Raw genomic sequence first — 25814 nt, forward strand, 5'->3', positions numbered from 1 at the left:
TTCAACCGACTTCAGAAAAGGGAGACGTCTTCAATCCGATTTTGTTTTCCCTACTGCGGAAGTCATGTTTGTACGTATGTACGAGTATGTATCTCGATCTTTGATATTCCCTGCGTCCATACACCTGTACCCTTAGCATGAGTTTTTACGTTTTGACAAAAATGACTGTTTTTGATTATGAGGTGGTATTGGATTGATCTAAATTGTAGAAATGACACATTTTAATCGATTTTGTTTAATTGCAGGGTTTTGTACTACCTTAGCTATACATAATCATCCTGTGAAGAAAGGAGCGTAGCAGGGGTACATTCACCGTCAAATAAAGTATATACTAAGTTTAATACATCACTGATCTGTAGCATTTTTCAAGTATCTTCTGCTATAGAAGTAAACAGAACCTGATTTTCTTTATGTAAATATGTACTTACTATAAATCTAGTACATCATAAATAAATACTTGGTATTGTAACTATAGTAATTCTCTAATTACCCGTGTATGTTGTAAAGGGAATCAAGAGCAACAATGTTGATAATACAAGGCAGACACGTACATTGAATTAGTTCAATAAACACATGTTCCACTTAACTCCGCGTGACATGTTTGACAAATATAGAGGTCAATATACTAAGACACAATAGTTTATGTATTTTTGTAAATATTTTTTAAAAATATTATTATATTAGCAGAAAGCCTTATTTGGCATGTGTATCGGTTATATTGTTGGTTAAATATCATTACAATACAATTTATATACAAGATATTTAAAAATGATTTTGTTAAAAAAATGATAGCTATAGTGTTTTTTGTAAAAAAAAAAACTAAGAAATAACAATATCTCGAAACATCAAAATTTCGACTGCCGATGTCTTGTGAAATAGTTCAGTCTTTTTTTTTTGTGTCGAGGGGGAAACCTTCAAAAGGTACCCGACAACGTGGGAGCGACGCCGAGTTATGTGGGATTTTTACCGCACTAAAACCCCCCCGGTGGCCGTCCTCTGCGCTGCGTTGAGGGCTCCGGGATCTCCAAAGGAACGCAACCGGAGTCCTCTAAGCGCGTTGCCCCGTCGGGCTCCGCCCAGGTGAGCTTGACGCTCGCCACACCATCTGGTGTATACGACGGTATGCGACCACACATACCGTCGTCCTTCCCGGGGCCGCTGGCCGGGCGGTTCGAGCTCCCACTCTTGCCGCCCGCAACCCCGGAAGCCCCCTTTTAGTCGCCTCTTACGACAGGCAGGAGATACCGTAGCCCTATTCTAGTCCCGGAACTACAGGGACAGAAATAGTTCAGTCTACGAGTAATTCATTCTAAAACAGCGAAACTAGGTGAAGTTCAAGTTGTCTATTTATTTTCAGATAGTGGCTTACAGAAGTAATGTTGTGTCAAAATTTCTGATATAATCATTCTCATCTTCACACTTGAAAATGCAGCATTATATGAATAGCTATTGTCCAGTTTAAACAATACGAATAACATTTTGCCGCGGACATCACAATTACAATTTCTAATACCTTTTTTTATAACACAAATTAACAATCGAGCATGCAGTCCACCTGATAAGTGGCTACTGCCGCCCAAGAACATCCGAAATATTTTCAGAAATGTCCCTGAAGACTAAGTCGGAACGCCTCGGATAAAAGTTTCCTTTACCACCTAAATATGAAATGAAACACACATTAGGTAAGTCGTAAAGTCCTCACCTTAAATTCTACAAGGATTATGTAATTGTATACTGGGTGTATGCGATTACATAATTCCTGTAGATTACATAAACTTGTTCGTAGATATACCATACAGCAATGATTAGCTTCTGTGATCAGCTTACTCCATGCGGTCGTTCATGTCTAATTGAAATATAATTTGCGACCACTAACTGAAATACAATTCTGTCTGGTTGGATGACTGCGTTGCAAATATAGAAAATTACAAATAACCGAAATGGTGCCTTTTACTACGATTTTATTAGCTTCACCTGTATTTAGGTATATACTTAGTCTGGCCATAAATACTGTTAAAATTAAAAATAAACAATATATTACTTTTGAATTTGGAATCTGTCATTTTTATACGATTGTTCATTGTTTTTTCTTATGTTCACGCCAATATATTGTAAAATATTTTGTGATATTAAAATGAAGTAGAGTGAAAGAAAACCGAACGGCTGTGATTGCATTACATAAAGTAAGTATACTCCATACGCTTGGTATTAGTCAAATGTTTGGGTACCGGGCTATTGATAGGTACAATGAAACCTCCTCTGTTTTGTGAGACGTAATGGTCATTTCTTCACTGATAATTTTAAAAATAATAATTTGGTAAAATCTAAACAAATACGTAAGCGGTACGCAAAGCGAAACTTATTTTCTATAACAATGCTAAGAGTTAAGTCTTGAGAATTCACCGATATATGTGCAGATAATTTTAATAGACAGAGATAAACCATGTACTAATTGTATTTAGAGCTTCGTGTTTTATATTGCGGAGAACATGATATTTTATCTACACAGTAGGCTTCACAAGAATATAGTGGGATATAAACCTAAACTAATTGACACGTTCCGACACTTGCTGTTGCCTCTAAATCCTGAGGTTTCCATTACTTTCTTCATCAAATGACCTAATAAAGATGCGGTTAAAACGACAGTTTTACAATTCCTAAAATGGTCAATTGAATACCATTTTATATCTTTTGAGACTTTCATTTAAATCTTTACTTAAGAATTATTTCGAAAAAATAATGTCAGATACTTAGTGAATCATCTAAGTGGCTACCTAGTAGTTGAGATGTATGTTACAAAAAATTAGCTATTAATCAGTATTAAATGCCGATTCATCCCGACCTGTTCTATTAAACCCTTCAAGTCCGTCTCGTCCAAGGTTTTGGCTTGTATCCTGTAAATCTATTTAGCGATGGCCTCTTTCCAACAACTACCTATTACATAACCTTAACCAGTGTTCCATTCGATTGAGAGGCTGACGAATGTTATCTTATTTCATTCGGGTTTCAGTACAAACGTATAAGCGATAAAACTTTCGATATAAATATTATCGAAATGTTTTAGTATTGGGAATCGCAGGGAGTATTGTGAAGTAGCAGTATAGACAATTAAGTAACATATCGTAGATATTACGTCATCATAAATTATTGAAAATACTTTTTTTCGTAGTAAATTCACAGCCTAGTCTAGATAATTTCACAGTAAAGTATAATATTTTTCGTGCGATATCTTGCATCTTACGGAAAATAAAAGAAAAAAATACAGAACCTCCTTCTTGTCGAAATTGGTTAAAAAGCAAAATTCACATTTATGATCAATGTTTTGAACGATCATGTTAAAGGAAAAAAAAATGTAATACAGTGGTGGGTATTACAAAACCTGTAATGAACATAAATTTAGGATTATGCTGAAACACTATACATATTTTTTTATTCTACATTTCCAGTGGAACGTCATACTTTTTACTGTAAATAACATGAGCAAGCAATGCACATTTTACTATTCCTCTGAGAATGCAGCTACCAAATCGTTAAATCATTGTGACTGACCGAGTTTAATAGGTGTTCACTCTAAGACAGACTCAAAGAATGAACTTTGCCATTACCAGTCGTTTCAAGATTTCTAAGAATACTTCTCTTTACTCGCTATTACTGTAAGTGGTGCAAGTGCTTTAGGAGATAAAGGGGTCCCGGGTCACTACATTAGGTTATAAGTTTAGTGAACAGTAAAAACAGGGTTTTAAGTAATTGTATCTTATTATCCGTAAAATATACGTAGAAAAGTTATTTGAACCATTAATAAAATTAGTTTCCATTTATTGTGATAAATTATGTAGTAGACCCGTGCCCAGTTGTGGGATAATGGTTTTATAATGATGGCGATGTAAATTGTTAAGCGATTCTATTCATTCTCATCTATCTAATAACTACGTTACGTCACACAGTCATAGACAAGATAGGATATTACCAAGACTCGACTATTTGCTGACAAGTACTGAAACGTATATACATATGTATAAATATGAGATGGTCTATATTATAGAAGATTGTATTGTATGCATTTGTTATCGTATGTCCATACTAGCCAATATATTATATTCCGGTTATTGTGTGCTAGTACGGGCATACATTACTATGTGGGAACATTATATATTTTATTTCAACGTTTAACTTTCTGCAATCAAAATTAATATTCGTAACACAATTAAGTATTTCAATATGTTAGCAGTTTATCACAGGAGAGGAGACAACTATAGAATTTGCCGACTAGCTGACTAGCTAACTATTAAGTTTTATTCCTGGAAAAATGGCTTTAATAGTCAGTAATGTATTTTATGTAACAATTTATAATTAACACTGATTTTGCACGTTGTGCTCCAATTCAATCAACGTATTGTGCCGCCTAATCTCGTGACTATTCAATGATTAATCGGTACTACGTTTTCATTCACATACAAAAATTTAAGCTGGTCCTTTTTGAATTAATTTTAAGTCTAGACCAAATGTATGATGTCCAGGCGCTCGATTGCCCTTTTCTCAAACATTTCTATTGTAAATCTGAAAAATATAGTAACAATTACTTTAGGGGCTACCAGGTATACACAAAAGTGTTTATATACATATTTAAAAAAACTATGTGATTCATTTTTATTTGGAATAATAATAATTAAGATAAATATGACATATGTATCTTAACTAAGTATTATTATTCCAACTCAAACTTCATTATGAACTCAATGAATATGCTTACCGCTGAGCAAGCCCAATGAAGTTAACAAAGTAGATAATCACACATTGGAGTGAAGTATGCCAAGGTCTTCAAAACATCAAACATTAGAGTACAGATAGCAAGTGTCGAGGTTGCATTCACATAACAAAAGCATTTCTGCAATGGACATTGATCGTGATTTTTTTCTAATTATTATGTAGTAAATCGAAAAAAAAATCAACGGGTGCACTCCAGAAGTGCCGGCAGAAGTGAAAACTTTCGAAACTTAATCTAAATAATAAAATATAAATAAAAAATGAGACTGATACCCATTGACATATTTTTTCTATGCTGACATCGGTTGACATCTTGACTTTTGCAGTTTGCTTTGCCGTCTTACGTATTTTCAATCAGGCTACGTCATTTTTACCCATCACAAAAAGTGCGCAACGCGGCTAAAGAAGTTTCCACTTCGATCGGATCGAATATTTCTTTAACATTCGCAATTGAAAAAGTACCTTACCGTAAGTCAGAGCCATGAATGAACAAGTACTAATAAAACTGAGGCAGCTTCGTAAAGAAACTCTAAAGTTAATGAAGAATTAACTTTAGGAGGAAAATAGATCAAGGTAATGTATCTGAGAGCGGTGTTTTCCGACTTTTAATTGCCCAATAAAGGTTAATGGCATCACTGACGTTATAATTAGAGTGTAATCTTAAATATAAGGGTAATTATAAAGGATTTATAAAGACCCAAATCTAGAACATGCTGTATAAAGCATTTACGAAGATAAATAATTTAACAAAAATATTTTCTTATAGAGGATGAGCGATGAGGATCATATAGATATAGAGCAACACTGCTATTATTAGGCAGAAATAGTAAAGCCTCCGGAGTCGAACCACAAAAGGTTCTAGCACCTTATTTCAATTATACACCGAAATGTATAATATAACCACGAAATTAAGTAAAAATCACACTTATAAATGATTTATAAAGTAACATATAAATAGAAAAAAAGTAATTTTGAAAAAATAAATTTCTTAACATTCAGACAGGTTATGAGAGTACGAAATGTTTTACTTAGGTACATATTGGTTTTGTTATCTTACCACAAGATCCGAAAGAAATAAATTTAGCACCCTTTTATACTTTATCAGCACGAAACACTGAATACTACAGCATTCCCATACAAAGTACTCACAAAATACATATATACCTCTTTTTTCAGATCCCGGAATATAGGGCGTATTACGCCATTGTAGATAAGCTTCAGCGAATGCGGCATGATTCCCAGAAAACCTCGCTATACCATTTTAAAATGCAAATGTTGGTGAAACGAAGAACGAAGGGGCTTAGTTGGAGTAATGCAAATATATGACACCTAATCTGGTCCCAGCTGAAGTGCCTGTTTACGTGGAACGTAACTTGAGTGCGAAATTGGTCAATAACAATTGTTGTAACCTTGCATTATTTTCTTTTGCGTTTGTCACCTTTATCTTTCTTTTATCTTTAGACTTATACGAATAGATTTGAAAATGGGATTAATTGCTTCTAAATAACACTTATTTGTAACTTGAAATAACGAATAAATAAAAGGGCGTAAATCATAACATCTAAGTTAATTATGTATATAAATCATTAACCCATAATGCTCGAATTTACAATAAGGTTATCGTTACTACGGGCCTTGATCACCTACATGTATATCCAACAAAATATACATGTTAGAATGCAAACGACGAAGATGGTCAGAATAGAAGCAATCAGGTCATTGACCACATTTGGAAAAAGATTATACAGCAAAGCAATCACGATCGTCAGCATGAGATCAACCAAAAAGATCACCGATATCCTAAGTAATTAAATATCCTCAGTGAAATTAATTTTAACTAAGCAAATTAAACGGATTTAGTTGACTGCAATATTTTTATATTCCACTGCCGGGCACTCTCGCCTCATAATTAAACTGTGCAAAAAGTAGGCTTTTTATAACTAGTAATAATGTGAGTGTTTTACTTTCATTACCTTGTCATTAAATTTTCTCTCATATGAAATTTCTAGATACATGCACAATTCGAAGCGTTGGAGATTTCAAACTAATCTTAGTTGAAGCATACCGCATAAAACATTTCTGCGTGACCTTCTTCGAATTGCAACCCTCATAAAGGATATGGGGCTGTAGGAAAGATTTAAAAGCGCAATTCTGTTGGAGAAAAATTAAAATGCTGTTGTGGTTTTTGTAGCCGCCGCCTTTAGTATTTCACTCTTAATAATAACCTAATTTTATTTTTAACTGTGTAGTATGTTCTTAATTATTTCATTTGTGTTTTTCCATTTTTATTTTTCGGTTTTTCTAACATGGTGAGTGGTAACTACCACGCCTGGACACTTGTAACTAACTTCACATATAGCAAGGGTATATCTACCTACCTACTACCTGAAGCCAATCAAGAATGAAGCGTTGCCGCTCTTAATGATTACGATGATTGCCTCATATATATACCGATATACACCAATGTTCAAAAATCATCATTGTTCATCATCATCAACCCATTAATGTCCCACTGCTGGGCACGGGTCTCCTCTCATAATGAGAAGGATTAGTCCATAGTCCACCGCGCTGGCCAAGTGCGTATCGGTAGACTTCACATACTTTTGAGATTTTTTTTTTTTATAATACTCTCAGGTATGCAGGTTTCCTCACGATGTTTTCAATTAATTTTATGAAATCCTATCTGTAAATGCCTAAGTAAATATCGAAATATCGTACGAGTTATTTTACAGCCAAAAATAACGGTTTGTTATCAACTGCGATCATAAAAGCAGCTGTATTTTTGGCATCATAGAGAACCAAAAAATATCAAAGCTATTCAGTTAATCTGTCCATTATCTTTCATGAGAAATGATAGGCAATATTGAAGTGGGAACATAAAAAATGTACTTCAAATTTACAATACTACAATAGTTATCAGTAAACAATATTATATGAATGAACATTGAAATTTACTATAATATTTTAAGGTAACAAGTAACAATAAAATGAATAACCGAATTATTCTAAAGAAAGGCCGAACAGGTTTTTTGGAATAGCTTCGTTATGCAATTTCATTTTATAGAGCCATCTGGTTTGTTTGGCTCGCGGCTCCATTCTGAATTTCTTTTCGAAAAAACCGATCCGACTCAATATTGTAATCGGGTTTCGCCTCAGTAATGCTTCCTGTTCAAATGCAATGCAGTTTGTTTAGTGTATAAATTATACGAAATATTATCCATGGATATCTCACGGAATAACGTTTTACTTTTATGAAAATATTCTAGCTCATTTTCCCTTTGTCTCTAGTTTTTTAGCATGAGTTTTTGGGTTTCTGATCGGTGTAAAGGCTCAATCCCCGAAATGAAAGGGACAAATAAAATTTGTTTCCGCGAAAAATGCACGCGTTCTTTGTTTACTTTACGTTGCCCGTTTTTCTCTTCCATTTCACCCAATTCCCCGAATTATTTTATGGAGTTTATTTAAAATGCGTCGTACTCTTAATTTTATTTAAGAATCCGCATAGAAATATAATGCCGGAATTAATTTCAGACCTCCTTCTATCTTGGGGAGAGACAGTAGATAGCTTTTTTAAAGAGCCTTTGACATGAAATATAATACAACTTGAATTTATAAGCTAATCAAAAAGGAATAAATAAAGAATAAAGGTGGTAGAACCCTTTGTGGTTCGAATCTGGCGGCACCACCGCCACACCTATTTCTACCTAATAACAGCAGTGTTAGGCGCTGCTGTGTTCCGTTTTGAAGGGTGTGGTAAGGGAGACAGACTTTTCCGTGGCGTCCAACTTAGTCCTCAGTGGTAGCGGCGCATCTGTGGCCGACCTCAGGTAGGAATATCTAATCCTATCTGGGGTTGATTACAGATGTCCATGGGCGGCAGTAGTCACTTACCATCAGGTGGACTGCATGCTCTCCTGCTACTCCTATATTATATATAAAAAAAAGAATATAGTTCAAAATAAAACACTTACCTTATTTATTCATATGTCTAATATGTATACCAAGTGGAAATTTTATGTAAGATTCAATAAATAGTGTTGTAATTACCTGTAAGCTTCACATATTATAAGATAAAAAGTCCCATATGGTGAGCCAATTTCAAACATATTGTTTATATTAACATACATTATTATAGGTACTCGTACATTATAGGTAAAAGACACCATGATATTTTTTCTGTGAAACCAAGCTTAGAAAACAAGCTTGCAACTCTCATTTCCGTTGTTTGTCGTTTTATTACTTGGTATCAACATAAATATTTCAAGAATAACGAGAATTCTTCGAACTTGTTTTATTTTTTTGTTTTTGTTTTGTTCAGTTCTTCAATTATATTTTTCATTTTGATGATTAAATAGTATCTGGATAAAGATGTTACGTTACATCTTTTAAGTGGTTTCATCATCAACCCTTTACTGTCCACTGCTGGGCACTTGTCTATTTTCAGTTTGAGAAGGATTTGGCCATAGTCTTTGTGCTGGCGAAGTGCGAATTGGTTGAAGTGGCTTAATTCCTTTAGTAGATGTTATCAATGTTTTACTAGTAATTATAATATTTAACATAATGATGAATGACTTTTTACAATTTTCGCTAGAATTTGTCATATCCTTATTCCGTGCTTCACAGAATTCCATTCGGTCTGTGTATTGATGTCGATGAAATAATGGTAGTCGTTAGAACCGTTAATGGCAAGGTTCCAACTGAACACAATAGGCCTTCTACTGCTGTCCTGTCATATAAATTATGATATGGATGCAACTGCAATATGTTCTATTACACCTAACAAACTTCAATACACAATTGCACAGTGAGACAAATATTGTATAGAGTAAAATATTGTTTCCAAAAAATTTTACGTCAGCGGCATCAGCGATTGTCGGCGATCACCAGCGAAGCCTATCGCTCTTCTTCATGTTATATACGTTAATGATAAAGTTAATAATTTGTTTTACTGCTACTAAAATACTATTCTCCATCTCTCTTAAGAAGAACTTAGAATTAAATTAGGGGATTAATAAAGAAGTTTTTTGATAATGTTGTGGGCACTTCACCCACATTATCATTATTTATGTGTATTTAGTTTATATATTATATAACACATACATGTACACACGAACATATAAAATATTCATGTAAGTATATTTATACACACACACACACACACTTACATACAAACATATACACACTACACTCAGCGACACTTACGTACCGCCACACACATCAGTGACACACCCCGGACTCGAACCCGGGACACTTGGTGTGTGTTGGAAGACATCGGGCGCGGCCGCTATTCATGCGCGTACGCAGCGCGCTCAGCGACCGGCCCCCGTCGCCCGCGCACCGCTCTGGCCTGCGGTCTTCCCGCGGCCGCCGCGCCCGGTCGACAGTCGGCTAACCCTCGTCCCACGCTGTACCTGTGTCGCTCGTTACGCCTGACGGCCTCGCTACCGAATACGCGTAGTGCTTTCGCTTGTGCCTAAGACTTACCTGTGCTTTATAGACTATCGCTGTGTGCATTTAGACATTATAGACAATCGTTAGTGTTTAAGTTTAGTGCCTAAGTTCTGACTATCGTTTCTCTCACTCCTTCTTATTTAAATATGGTAGATTTAAGTGCGGACTATTGTTTAGCTTTAAGTTCTAGTGTTAGTGCATGTTAAGGACCCTAAGTTTCTAGTGCTTGTGCAATAAACTGTTTTTATCGTACGGACTTGTGCATCATTTGCTTAGCCCTTCCTGCACACTCATTAGGACATTTTCACCGCACACTCACACGCATCTCCATAATGTGATATCCCTATTTTGGAGCCATCTATTAAAATTTTGAAAGTGGGAGAACCCTTTGTGGTTCGACTCCAGCGGCACCACTGCCACACCTGTTTCTGCCTAATAACAGCAGTGTTAGGCGCTGCGTGTAGTGTGTTCCGTTTTGAAAGGTGTGGTAAGGGAGACATACTTTTCCTAGGCGTTCCAGCTTAGTCCTCAGGGGTAGCGGCGCATCTGTAGCCGACCTCAGGTAGGAATATTTAATCCTATCTGGGGTTGATTACAGATGTCCATGGGCGACAGTAGCCACTTACCATCAGGTGAACTGCATGCTCGTCTGCTACTTCTATATTAAAAAAAGACGTATGTCTTTCTTTTTATATTACAAACCATTAAATATACATTTTCTTAAAAACCTAACATTCATAAAATATTATCTTTATAATTTACTAATACCCACGTTCTTTGATGTCAGTAATAGGCTACCTATGACCGCTTTTGATAAGCCACCCTGTAATTATTGGTAAAATACATGAATAAATAACTTGACACATTCACTAATTACTCCTACGTTGTAGAATGGCTAATAAATATTGATTTTCTCCCTTATATTGCAACTATTATGCTCTCATATTAAAGTTTATTTCCTGAAAATGCAAGGTATTCAAAATGTAATCAATTGAAAAGTGACTGGAACAGGCTTTCGTGCAATCGCTATACAATATAGCCAGAGCGGATATTCAACGTCTAACAAATATTTGACGGGTACAAGCTGTGAAAAACGAAATCGATTTTCACATGACTTGCTTTTGCATAGCAATACCTTTTGCAGGCTGTATGTGACGGTATATAGAATTACTAGCTGACCCGGCAAACGTTGTGTTGTCATATAAATAAAAAAATGTTAAGGGTGAACAACCCTTATCACTTAGGGGTATGAAAAATAGATAGTAGCCGATTCTCAGACCTACTGAATATGTGTATATAATTTCGTGAAAATCGGTAAAGCCGTTTCAGAGGAGTACGGTAACTAGCATAGTGACACGAGAATTTTATATATAAGATAGTGACCTTTATATTATAATATGAGCACTATACAATTTCGTGATAGCCTAGGGGTGATACTCGGCGTTTAGTCGAAAGGTCCGAGGTTCGAATTCTTGGCACACTCATTGGATTTTGAAAACTTACATGTTTATTAGAAATTAATTATCACTTGCTGTAAGACTGAAGCAATTCATCGTGAGGAACCCTACGCGCACACCGTTGAGCACTTACCTAACGCGGTGGACTATGGTCTAGCCTCTCACACGTTCAGAGGAAATTCGTGTCGACGACTATAAAAATTAGACATCTGAGTAAGTGATATTGCATCGTGTTCTAATGAACTGTTTTTTTTTATCAATATCAGCATCACTGTCAAATACGTTTCAATATATACACACACATTTAAATGAGGGATGATAAATTAGTCCGTAATGAAAGTAAAGCGTTTGTAGTCACTTCACTGTTTTTTTCCTTGAATAAGTAACTATCTTATACAAATATTTAAGTTAAGCAAACATAATGATTAAAATGAAACAAAGTTTACCAACATAATATGCAATTGCAGCCTCTACAATTACGTTATTATCCGACAAAAATAACAACGATATTCACACAATTGAAACATTTTTTACATAACTAAAGTGGCGTTTGAGCACGAAACAACAGGAAACTACTTAACAGTTGAAATGCGCAGTGCCGCTCTGTAGTTTGAGCTCAAGTGCAATTATCTTGATAACATCCGCATCAGTGCGACACGTATCTATAAGTAAATAAAATAGTCTGTTTTATCAATATAACAGCTTCTAAAATGAATGTATATACGGTACTCGTAATAAAAAACAAGGATTCTAATTTTCGTATGTCTTTCCATTTGTTTGTTTAGACTAATCTCCGATAATCGCCGAGGTGTGGGATTTTCATCTGTTTACTGTTGTAAAAAAAATAAACGCTTTCTACACTCACAGCCCCGCACTAGGATTCATTGGGCCATGGATACCATGGACACATGCAAAGACAAATACACAAACACCCAGACCCAGGACAGATATCTAACTCATTCAGATATCAGTCTGGCCGAGGATCGAATCCGAAACCCTTCTTGCATCAGACCGGTATGGTGACCGCTGCACCACGCCGGTCGTCAATCAGGGTTACAAACATTAATTAGGGTTTTTGGTACATGTTCAAGTTCAAATACAGGAACAATTGAAAAAAAATCTTTCATTAGCCCAGATAATAAAGATAAGCAGTAATTTTCAGCAAATTTTGAAAGCTAAATTTTTAAATATATGAGCAAAGACAGTTCTATAAGTTTGTGTATATCGTGACTTTCACCCGTTACAGATTAATAATTATATATCCAATCTTATCAAAGTTCGACATTTGACTATTTGAAACTACTAAAATTAACAAAATTCGATCTTTGGTGGGCGATAATTGAATAGATTGGTTTATAATAACGGGCGTAAATGATTTGCCTTGAGATAACCAAATTGCCCATCTGGGCGAGCCTCCAAAAATTGATTGTACTCGTATACTGTCAATATACAAGATATTGCAAGGCGGAAGCCTAATTTCCATAGAAATGTTGCCTATTGAAGGAAAGTGACTTAGAAAGCTTATTTAGGTAGATATAAACTTATGAATAAAGGTTTACGCGGCTTATGTTCTATATTACGCATTTTTATACTACTAAACTGACCGTTATTTAGCGAAAATAAAAGCTTATAGGGAAATACATCAGCTACTTTTTGAACCGATAGTAATTGGCGCTTGGGTTAAACTAGAAATTTTGCATAGAATTTGCTAAGATGCAAAACCTTATTAGAGTACAAATTCTTATAGAATATTTTACATAAAATAACGCTGTTGCAATCTTGCTTTCGTAACAGCGTGCTTATAAAGTTCATATTTAATAACGTTCTTTATATAAGAAACTATGCTTCACATGTTTCATTCGTCTACTCTACTGTAATATATTTATCATATACAACGAAATACACGTTATTTATTATTTATGATAACATTCTCGATCAATCATGACGAACTTTCATTTCGTAATCGTATTCGCGTGCCAAACTCGTGTTAACACGAAAAGAACGCAAAAAAACATCCGAACACAATATTGAATGGAAATTATTTATAAGTGACGTTTCAATATGGTAAACTGTTTCTTTGGACATGCCAACATACAACTGAGGTACAAGTAATAATATAAATAACAGTAGTTATATGAAAGATAGATAATGGTTATAATTTTCTCCACACCTCTGATTTTAAAAGAATCCGAAATGCTCCGAACAATAATTATGCCTTTTTGAAATAAAATTTGTACCAAAAGATAATAACTATTATCAACGGTATATCGCAACGGCGAAGAAATTTCTTGTTGGAAAACATACATATTATGTTTTTACATTAGTGCATTTTCTCTATATTCGCTGTCAAAGAAATATAAAGTCTATAAATCATATTCTGTTGTATTTCCGTAAATTCTCGAAATAGAACATCGTCACTGAGCGTAAAGAGTAATAAAACCAAAAATACAGCAACTTTACCTTCACAAATGCATAGTAGAGACTGTACACATTAAAATCTCAGTTCTTTAACGATATCTCGCAACTTTGAGATCATCTTGAGAGTTGCTTGAAAAGTGTTTTCCGTTCAAAAACAAGAGTAGGATTAATGGGAAGCTAAATTCTTGACAACCCCAACATAGTTGGAAAATGCTTACAATCTCTAGTTTGTAAAAACAACGAATACAAAACAGTTAAATGTGGGTCGGTCTTGTTTGTATTTCAACTATCTTGCGCAATTATATTTAATGAAAATATTAAAAGCACTCGATCGCACTTACTTTCATGACGGTTCGAATGTCTCTATCGTCTAAAAATAATATAAGACTGTCTACTTAACCTTATATACAGGGTGAATCTCCATAAAGTGCACATATTGAAACAGGTAAAATTAAACCGCATTTTGTCGACAAATAAAATTAAAAAAATAATGAAAAAAATTTTTTTTTGGGTTTTACGACCTTTTGAAGTTTTTTTTTTGGAATTGTGCACCTGAAGTAAATAAATCGCTATAACTTTTAAACTAAGAGGGTTATCAGGTTCAAACAAAAATAACAATGGTTGCCAATGATAGGCCGTACTGATCCATGAAAAAAAAAAACAAAAAAAATCATCTTCCCAGGAAAAAAATGTCAGATTAGTGCAAAAAAGCACTTTTTTTAGGTAAAATTTTCAGTAATTATCAATTTCCTCAAAATAATCTAGGCATTTTATTTTTTTATTATTATTTAATGCAATTCTACGTCGTATTAGCTTTCAAACACTAAAAAAACCACGCCTCTAACTCAAGTATAAAGTTTGCTACGAGCTCTTAAACATGGCATGCTTTTTTTAGTGTTTGAAAGCTAATACGACGTAGAATTGCATTAAATAATAATAAAAAAATAAAATGCCTAGATTATTTTGAGAAAATTGATAATTACTGAAAATTTTACCTAAAAAAAGTGCTTTTTTGCACTAATCTGACATTTTTTTCCTGGGAAGATGATTTTTTTTGTTTTTTTTTTTCATGGATCAGTACGGCCTATCATTGGCAACCATTGTTATTTTTGTTTGAACCTGATAACCCTCTTAGTTTAAAAGTTATAGCGATTTATTTACTTCAGGTGCACAATTCCAAAAAAAAAACTTCAAAAGGTCGTAAAACCTAAAAAAAAATTTTTTTCATTATTTTTTTAATTTTATTTGTCGACAAAATGCGGTTTAATTTTACCTGTTTCAATATGTGCACTTTATGGAGATTCACCCTGTATATAAATCAATAACTAATTTGAACCTCAGGTATATCAATATTAATAAAAAAAAATCAAAAGACAAAGATCTTTTTAAAAATAATATTTTATTACTTGTTAATGAAAATTACTAAAAAGTTAAAAATAATTTAAACCCGATGTGTCAAATATTTGCGTTTTCATATCAGATGCATTTTTTTATAAATAAAAGCGTGTTAATTAAGATACATGTCAATTTTCAGCTCGAACACTGGGAAGGGGGTGAAATTTAGCCTACAAGACAAGCCTGTAATAACGTGATGCATTAACTTTTCTTTCATTTTTATGTTACGCGACTTTAATGATAAAAATGCGAAATACTCCTAAGCCATATAAAAGTCCCAAAACCATATCAGGTGGAAACACTCTATTTCCTGGGATATTTGATAGATGACTTGTCCGTCGATGCAGAATAACTTCCAATATCACGGTTCCTTACTTTGTTCAATATTGATTACTTTTATGCTCCGTTAAGATTCCTGTAAGACAAAGCTACCTCGAACTATAAAATATTAGTGCGTTTTAAAATATGACAAGTTATTATGTTCTGGAATTTCTATTTTATTAGAAAAAGAATAGGTTTAGACACTTTCGATGTATGATATGTGGTCTTAAACGTAGATATTTTTTGTATTTTTGAAACACCTACAGTCAGAATGGAATTTTGCTTGTTTCGAATGATTGCTAATTAATTGTAAGAATGCATAATCATTGTTGTTGTACATAATACCTACTTCTTCTAAATTATTCTAAGCACATCCTTATAGTAGATATAGAACGTAATTACACATTTCGTAGAATTCACGCGAATACTCATATTATAAGATGAACATTAAAGTAAAATGAATATTCTCATATGCTTAATTACTTATAGCTTCATACGTGAAGGAATACGTTTAAAATCCCTTTTGAGCGAATTCACCCGCTGGAAATCTCGGAATGATCCCAAATATCTGCTTTGTAAATTTAGAATTCCGAAAGTTTTCCGTACGTGTTACATAAAATTATTTAAACCGGATTTAGATGCCGCTTAATTGCGGAATTGTGCTTTTCCGTTGCTTTTTATACACTTTTCCAGCTAAAGTATTAATATGAATGTTCCGCTTACCTTTTCACCGGCTGGCAGGAAGAATATTTATAGAACACACCTAAATACACGCAAATTTATTATGCTTCGCAGAAGAATATAAACAGTAATAACAACGTAAGCTAGACATACGTCATAATTATTCTACGCTAGTAAACTAAGTTTGAAGCTTAGTGCAATCTAGCCATCAATATATATCTAAGTGCATCGCATACTATTTCCATTGAGTGTAAATGCGGCTAAATGGTTGTGTATGTGCTGTGTCATTTGCTTGAGTTGATGGTTCCCAAAGCGACGACAAAACGTTTTCACATAACGCAGACAAATCGAGAGATTTTGATGGGATTATTACAAATGATATCGGTTACCTGTATAGAAAGATGATACCAAGACACTCGACATTCAAAGCCAATTTATCAAACTGCCAATAAGTGCGCAGTGATGCGGCGACATTTTGCTCGGAGTGATGTACAGAAAACGATTTGTTCGTGAGAAGCTAATTTGTGCTGGGGTAAGATCGGCTTTACCGTGGTCATTTTACGAAGCTACAGGGACATCACATTCGCCAACTAACAAATTACTTTGGTGATAAATTCACAGATATCGGCTTAGTTTCGACTGTACAACCTGACACGGGTAAATGAGGCTTCGAGATGACAATGTCTAAGGAGATCTACGAGCGATCTAAGGGCTTATCGTACGAAGCAAAATTGCTGTATCATGCGCTAAGTCTTTTTGAAGCTCGCTTCTAGTGAAGCATTCGGGTGACAGATTTTGCTTTTCGAATTGGTCTTTTAAATTTGATTTTGTTTCGAATTATGTGCCGAAGCATGGGAGATTGTACAGTCGATGGCGGAGGTGCATAATGCGGTATACGGGCGCACCGTTCTAACGTAGGTAACTGTATCTCCCGTTGCTTCAGTGAATGCGCGTCTCAGCCGGGCTCGGCGCGTCTGCGACAGGGTTTGTGGACAGAGGAGCAGGCCCTGCAGGTCAAAAACTGGGTTCAGGTCACAGGGTTCAAAGATTTGAGAACCTCCCTCAAGACCCTTAGGGTGGCCGCGTACTTTATATACTTTGCCATGACCATGTTTGACGGTATTGTAACTGATTTTAGACTTAAATAATGAATTTGTTCGGGGAAAAATTAAAATCGTGTGTTATAACGTCAAATATTTGTTCATACAGTATATATGCGTGTTTTACATAAATCTACGTGTTTTACATAATTTCTTTTACGTTACTTTAGCTTTATTAATTTACTAATAGACTAATTAGCTTTCTATCTAGCCTATATATGAATACAAAGTTTATAAACTACTATGAAATGATAGCTACCATATCCACTGCAGCTATTTATCTAACTTGTCCCTTCATTTGGATTTTGAATATGTTCTAATAATGTAATGTAATAAATCAGCTTTACATGTACCATAAAGTTAGTCATTTATAAATTCAGATAACTTAATACTTTATCATTTTATATAAATATTATTCACTTTAGTTAAATGAAGATTTGTGTCAGGCACAAAGAGCCGTTTTGTTGAGTTAGGTCTTAATAAATCTTGCGTAAAATATACTTGTAAAAGTTAAGGATACTCATATGTTTTCCTTATTTATCTATTTACATTTTTAATTGTATTTAACTACATATACCGTAGTATAAGCTGCGATAAATTATCTTATACAATGTGTGCATAAAAGAAGGCTTTTAAATCATAGTAGAATTGCATAGTCAGACTATTTTAGAAGTATTAGGACTTACATAATTATATAGGACAAGTTATGCAGTTTTATTTGGTTATATATTTTGAATAATTTGTTGCGATACCATATAAGGCTTAAGAGCTTAAAAATTATATTTAAAACTTCATAAACACTCTCTAAATATAAATGACATTTGCTAAAGTCATGAATATAACTTATTTACATATAATGTAATAAAACAAATATGTATGTATTACAAGTATTAAGAATGAAAAATGGTCATAGCAATGTGATATAGAGCAAGTAGGCTCCCTTACACAGCACTTACACGCCGACAGTTAAGCTTACATTGTCTGTAACACCAATATACATAGATAATTCAAGTACGCAAAAAAGCTCTAACCAAAATTACACGTTTCTATTATTTGATAGTGAAACACAGATTAAATTCAGTAATTCTATTAAGCACAATTTGTTTTAGATTGCACCTGCTGGCCGCAAACTCCAAAGCTCTACAAACTTACAAAAGTGTGGACGCATCGCAAACGCTTGTGGCAAATTTTCTTTAATTGACTTAAATACAGTGGAGCTGTATCAACTACAAGCGCTTGCACATCTACACAAACAAAGGCAAGCGCTCTATCCACATGTTCCAATTTGTAACAGTTTGTTGAGATTTGGCAAGCGTGCGAACACGGCATGTAGAATAGTGCAATACGGTAAGAACCAATGCGTACATATTAAGATACTTCTAAGATACATTTAAATATATACGTCGCTTGTGTGAGTATGAAATGTGTAAATTAATAATATACAGGAAGAGTCACTCACGTAAGCTCTATTTTACTGTTAATTATGTAACCTACTAAGTGCTGCCAGCATGTTGAATGTTTGTGAGTCGTGAAGACGTAATCCCTTCATACTAGCGATTTGAAAACGCTATGAAACGTGTACTAAATTAATCTTACTAGAATCGCCGTTAGAAGTCGACTGTTATAACTTGATATAAGTCCTAGAAGAGGGAAAAAAGACGCCAGTTTGTGAATAATTTTGCTGAAAAATTTCATTTCATTCATCTCTAGGATTTAATATCAAAGTTGCCTTTACAGCATTCACAGAAGAAGAAGGCCGCTACTATGAATTGCTAATATTCAAACTATTAAATGTAAATTAATCTTTAATATGATTCCATAGACGTGATTATTTATTTTCGATATTTCTAAATCATGTACAAATACCAATCAAGTTGAAGTCAATTAGCGCTAGAATGTAAAGTTTTTAAAAAACGCTTTATTTCAACTAAGGGGCGTAATATACGAACTACAGTGGGCTACACTAGCGATAGTTCCCATTAACAAACTGTCGCTGGCGATGATAAACGATAGCCGGTAACCAGAGATGGTCGTCACTTGTCAGCGCGGGCTCGTATGTTATAGACATCGCCAAACTAGTCCGCTCTGAAGTTGTTGCGAGCAGGTAGTAATACAAATTGCTATGGCGACGCGATTTATTTCTATATTCAGAGCGGACTAGCAGTTTTACGACTATACCCTAAATTAAAAATACTTAAAAGGAATACACGACATAAAATGTGTCTAGTATGAAAGGTTATCTTAAGGCTCTTCTCGCACAAACAATTGATAAAGATATGTAACGTACTATGTACTATGTACACATCTTTCACACACAGAAACGTTTCGTCAGTGCCAAGTCGCATAAAAAGTTCGCCTTAATCTGTTTCTCGAACTGTCTGCCGCACTTACTTCTTTTATCCATGTTGGAGAATACTGGTAATTTATTTAAGAGATTTATGGCACTGTAATGTTTTGTTAAAATGTTATCCCTTTATTATTTTTGTTTAAATTCTGACGCATTTTTTTAATAATGCCGATTTTTTTTTTATTGTACTGTTCCTGTTTCAAATATTTCTGTATTCTTCTACATCTATTTATTGTTAGGTACGTACATATTCGGAAATAAGAATTAAATAACTTTTATATTTGAATTTTAAAATTTCTCTAACAATTAAATTTGCTGTACAGACGATAAAATTGTTCTACTGTACTATTCAGTATTTTATTTTAATATTATTAGTTTCCATTTCATTTCTATTTGATCACCCGTATTTAGTTAGGAAAGCCGCTTAGGTAATTATACAGCTGTTCCCTCAGGCAATTCACTTAATGTTCTAATTAGATAGCATTTCAAGTTGTCCGACTGTGTGTACAACGTTAAGCTCTTTTACAAAAGCTAGAAGTTTTTGTGTTCCGTAATTTCTTTTCTCATCAGCAAAGAAGATTATACTTGTTCGTACTTATCCATATTCCTCCCGAAGTTAATTCTAGTGGCTCTCGTGTAAGTCGCTTTTCATTTTTGTGAAAATTCCATTTAAATTTGTTTAGTTAAGTTTTTGTTTTTCTACTGTTTCATAGCGAACCAAAGTTGTACTTTAATTACAATTACATACGATTTATTCAACCTATTATATTTCAACATTACTAGAATAAAGAAGACATAAGACAGTAATACATTATAAGAGATACAAGCTTAACAAAATTATATACGAGTACATACATACATATATATATTATATACAATAAACGACAGACTTAAAACACATTAACATCAACAATAATACTTACAAAGCTAAGGCAAAGCTACCTACTATTTACACGAAATATTTCTACGCAAGTACAAGTAACGCCATCTACCGGGCGGCGGTCTTACCTGTTTGAATGGACGCATCCCTCCGTTTATTCGTAGAGAATCCGCCGCGATGCCAGCGATGCCATCACCAGGTTCTCTGAGTTGCCGCAGTGAGGCGCTGGGGTGGTGATGTGAGTGGTGTGGACAGTGCGCCGCGCATGCGCTAGACTCAGGCTGCGAACTCTGTCGGATGATTCGAGTACTTGTTGCCGGTAACAATAAAGCCGGGGGTTGTATTACAGGACACGTGCTGACGGCATGTAGCGAGCTGCAACCGCAGGGGTAGTGCAAAGCCGAGCGAACACTCTCCCTCGACACAGATCGCGCTAGTTGTAGCGCTGACATTGGTGCTGTGGACTGTCTTCGCTCGCAAACGCGACATCTCGAGTATGTGTGCGGAACTAATTGGCAGGCGGTCACTGACCCTCTGTGAGAACAAGTGGCGACAGGTGACACAAGTGTCTGAGGACGGTCTGGTGGGTCACGACATTGCAACTCTATGTCGGGCACGCTACGAGCTGTGTTGTCCTCCATTCGGATAGAAGCGGCACTTTCCTCGCTGCCCGGTCCGCCTGATAGCTGAGGCCGTAAATGGGTCGTACAGTCTTGTCTTTGTAAGACTGGTTTAGCGGTTCTGTTTTCAGTAGGAACGATGACAGTGACCGATGGCCCTGAGACGAGAAGACTTGCAGTCTCATCGCTACTGCCATAACCTGAGTTCGTAATGGCTTCTGTACTATCTGTTGTAGGCACTGACATGTTTATAGATCTGAAACAAGAGAAAGTAAATATTAGGCTTTATTTATAAAGTTAGTTTAATAAGAAAAATAAAAAACGTTATCGCTTACATTAATGAGGATGAAGATTCTGAATGCTGGCGTGTGCCATCGTTATTGTTTAAAAAATAATGTCTACTTTTAATGACCTGTTGAAACAAAAAAATATCAAACCAAAAAAACAAACACAACAAAACATGACTGTTCTTAAAGATATTAGGTAAATAATAATACTTTCAGTAGGGTAGGATTATAAACAATACACATATACATAAGTATTGTGGGAAAATAAATATCATTATTAAAATAATTGTGAATATGGATGAAATGAAAAACTTACGATTTTAGAGCATTTTTTTACTTTTACTTAATAAATATAAATTGAGAAGATGCATAATTTCATTTTCTTTACGAGATACGAGTAGCTAAGGAGCTTGCATTCCATCTAGTTACTGCTGCCTTTGGATTTCTGTGACCAACTTCATATCCTTGAAGTAGGTTCTACCTAAAGCCGATCACAGATGCTCTCACGATTGGCCAATCTATATATTTTAATATTAGGTTAATGATACTCTATCGTAACTTGGGAGTCTTATCAAGATCTTCAGTAACAACATCTTAGAGGTCTAAAACATTTTCCTTATTTATGATTGACGATAACCTTTTAATAAAAACTAAAAATAACTTATTTAATGGTTTTGCCTAACAATATTATTACTACTAATCCAAATATGTTAATAAGGTATTTCCTGAATACGAAGCTTAATGCATTACTTCATAGGAACTGATTCATCAAAATGTGTAATCCAATTTGGATAATGCATGCATGTTTCGCGTGTTGCTAACAAGAATCGGATCGATAGCATGCCATATCTTTGGTCTAATAAATTGCGAATCATGCATTAGTTTAACGATCTTTTACCAGTAATTCTAAGGAACTTTAAGATATTTTTGCGGAATTGGATCATGATTAATAAAAACAGCCGAATATAAAAATAGTATGGCTTTTAACAAATTATCTTCATTATTATTTTTGGAATATCTTATATCAACGAAGATGAGTAAAAGACCGTTTAAAAATAATAAATAGAATTCGCAATCCAGTGGTCTTAATTTAGGGTTCCTACACGAAGTTCCAAATTCAAATTTAGGTCGCTAAGTGGTAAAGGAAAATATTGGATACATAGAGTCATATTGTCATTGATTGGGTATAAATAAATATACATGCCCGAGACTTCCTCGTAGTAGCAATCAACGATGACATGAGTAGGACCAACACACGTTTGGCTAATATATATATTAAGAGGTTTATGATACTCTGTTTTAACTTGGGAGTCTTATCAAGACCTCCAGTAACAATAATGTTTCTCAGACATGGAGCCTTGAATTTATCCGTACTCCCTAATGACAAGAAATAAATATCGGAGATCCCGCGCCTTCGGATGCGGGTTTCGGGTACCTGCTCATCAATCGTCGAAAAAGCACAAATAAAACACAAAATAAAATAACATGACTTTATTACACTATACTTTGAGGTATTTGAACTATAATGAAAACATAAAATATAAATTAAACCTATCATGCATGTTTTTGATTCCCAAAAGGGTAATCGTACTTTATGTATACAATTAATGGCAAATTTCGTCCGTACTCATGGTGTTATTTTTTTACTTTGTTGAAATAGGTACAATTAATAGTACTTATTATGAAATAAGTATTATACCTTAACACTTGCTATATGAACTTCAATACATTCTCATAAAGTCCTTTAAAATAAGCAGAAATCTCATAACAATAATGAAATGGAACATAATACGTGCATAGGAAGAAAACAATATATAAACATAACTTAAAAGAAACAATCTGGATCTCAAGGTATTGCTTAGGTATGAGTTCTAACTACAATAGATTATTATAATTGTTGTGCGTGGGGATTTATTATGAAATAATAATAAAATCAAAAATAAAACACTTTAAAGAAAAAAGCAAAATAAATAATAAATCTTAAGTTATAAAGGTCCGATAGTTTAGAAACTTAGATAGAAGCACAATAGGTGCTTTGAACTTTGATCTAACGTTTTCGCTACACTAAAGTTAGGATTAGTTAGTGCCTTTGTCACTCGTACATTATATATTTAAACCACCTCTACTAAGCTAGACAAAACCCGTTGCACATGTTATCACAAGTGTCTATCAGGATTACATTAAACATAATAAATGATGTCGTCCACTAATTACTGTCCCAATGCTGGGCACGGGTCTCCTCTCAGAATGAGAAGAATGAAGCCATAGTCCACCGCGCTGGCCAAGTGCGTATTCGACTTCACATACCTTTGAGAACTTTTTTAACGATCTCTTAGGTATGCAAGTTTCCTTACAATATTTTCCTTCGCTGTTAAAGCCATAAATTAGTAAAGAATATTCACTCCTAACAAGAAAATGTAACCAGTTTTAAATTGTCACTGTCATCTATTTACGTATTATATTAAAAAATGTAGCTTTTAGATCAGTTACGAATGAAACGATATTTTTCCGCACTTTTTCTTCGATTTCGTGTGGATGTCGGCATTGTTCCGCGTAAATTACACCATGACAGCCATTAAATGGCTAACAGAATTGTCAGCCATTTAAGTCAATAGCTTCCTTCAATTGCAAGGCGGTGAGATATCTATACTTATCTATGGTTAAAGTAAGTAATAATTAGTTTTTAAAACGCACATAACAGGAAAATCAGAGAAGCCTAGGATTCGTACCTCGGAACCTTTGATCGACAGTCTGAGTTTCAACTAGGCTATCACTGCTTTTATTGTTTGATGACTAATACGGGGAGAAAATTCAAGTGACTTGCGAGTATCGCATTTACATGTAGGCTTCATGTATTACCTTCGGTACCACTTTATATTCCACTCACAAACCATTAGTCAACGTAGGTTACATTATTTGTAGATTTGGAGGCACAGCTCACACAAATATTTATTTTTTCTGCTTTCCACTTTAAGTGTAATCTTGTTTATTACACGTATATTACATTCATAAATCGTTTTTTGTAATACTGAAGGTCTGTACCATTACCATGACTTTTCAAAACATCCCACAATTTTACGTTACGTTTACTCAATCCATTATTCTGTTCCGTTTGCTTCAGTAGACTGAGTAAACGTAACAATAAATGCTCAAGTCTTTCTTTCTGCCTCATATGTTTGTAAAAAAGAGACAAAACTTAAAGCGCCATTTTGTTAAAATAGACATTTAATGTTACGTTACTGACACAATAGTTCTGATACAATCCGCTAGGGGCGCTGATTGGAATTTGTATGGGCAAATACGTAAACAAATACCAAAACAGTCATATTTGTCAAAACGTAAAAACTCCTGGTAAGGGTACTGATTTTTTAGACACAATACTTTTGTGTATTCCTTTGCATCTGTGTCTTGTACTTGAGTATAAACATCTTAGTCCACGGGGAGAGAGCGTGGATTACGTTTCGTTCCAGTAATCCAGGAGGATTTCCTAACTTAAACATACAACGAGCACTCCGAGGCCTTTACAGAATTTATAGGTGTTTTAGAGAAAAAAAACCTGAATTTAAGGAAAGTAAAGTGGTATAAAAATAGAAAAGATATAATTTTACATTGTTCGGTTATTTGTATGATGATAATGACAGCAAGTTTGTTACTTACTTGGTTTTGATTAATAATAAAAATATGTTAATAAAAGAAAAGCTTTAACAGAATATAAAAAGTATATTTTCAGAATACTTAATCTCGTATCCTTTTGTAACCTACATTTACTGTATTTCAACCTACACCTCAAGGGTAGCAACGCAACTGTAGCCGAAACTAGATAATATATAAGAATTCAATCTTATTGTATTTGATGACAGATATCCATGGCCGGCAATAGCTACTTACCATTAAATAGACTGCATGATCGTTTGGTACTCCTATAATACAAATAAGTAACATCAACAGATTGTATGTGTCAAGCGTAAGGTTATAACAATACGGCACATTGCGCTAATCCCAAATATTAAGCAAATCTGTGCACACAAACATATTTGCCAAGTCCCATTATTTCCGGGTGAATAACTCTGTCAGGTGTTCCAGACTCGTGGCG

At 34.4% G+C, this 25814-nt stretch overlaps 1 protein-coding gene across 14 annotated transcripts in view; it reads right to left on the minus strand.

The window, feature by feature from the left end:
* SK (small conductance calcium-activated potassium channel) overlaps window positions 1–25814 on the minus strand; it is a 296251-nt gene that overhangs the window by 157885 nt on the left and 112552 nt on the right. For all 14 annotated transcript variants that reach the window (XR_012103042.1, XM_073082397.1, XM_073082393.1 and 11 more), the window contains exon 2: window positions 20943–21690. Coding sequence is in view for 13 of the 14 variants with exons in the window: in XM_073082397.1 (XP_072938498.1) it covers window positions 20943–21680 (738 nt within the window). In the remaining variant the exon portion in view is untranslated. The remainder of the gene's footprint in view (window positions 1–20942; window positions 21691–25814) is intronic.

This window comes from Epargyreus clarus, unplaced genomic scaffold, assembly GCF_041222505.1.
Source record: "Epargyreus clarus isolate Ecla_fem2 unplaced genomic scaffold, WU_Ecla_fem_2.2 ptg000017l, whole genome shotgun sequence".
NCBI lineage: Eukaryota > Metazoa > Arthropoda > Insecta > Lepidoptera > Hesperiidae > Epargyreus > Epargyreus clarus.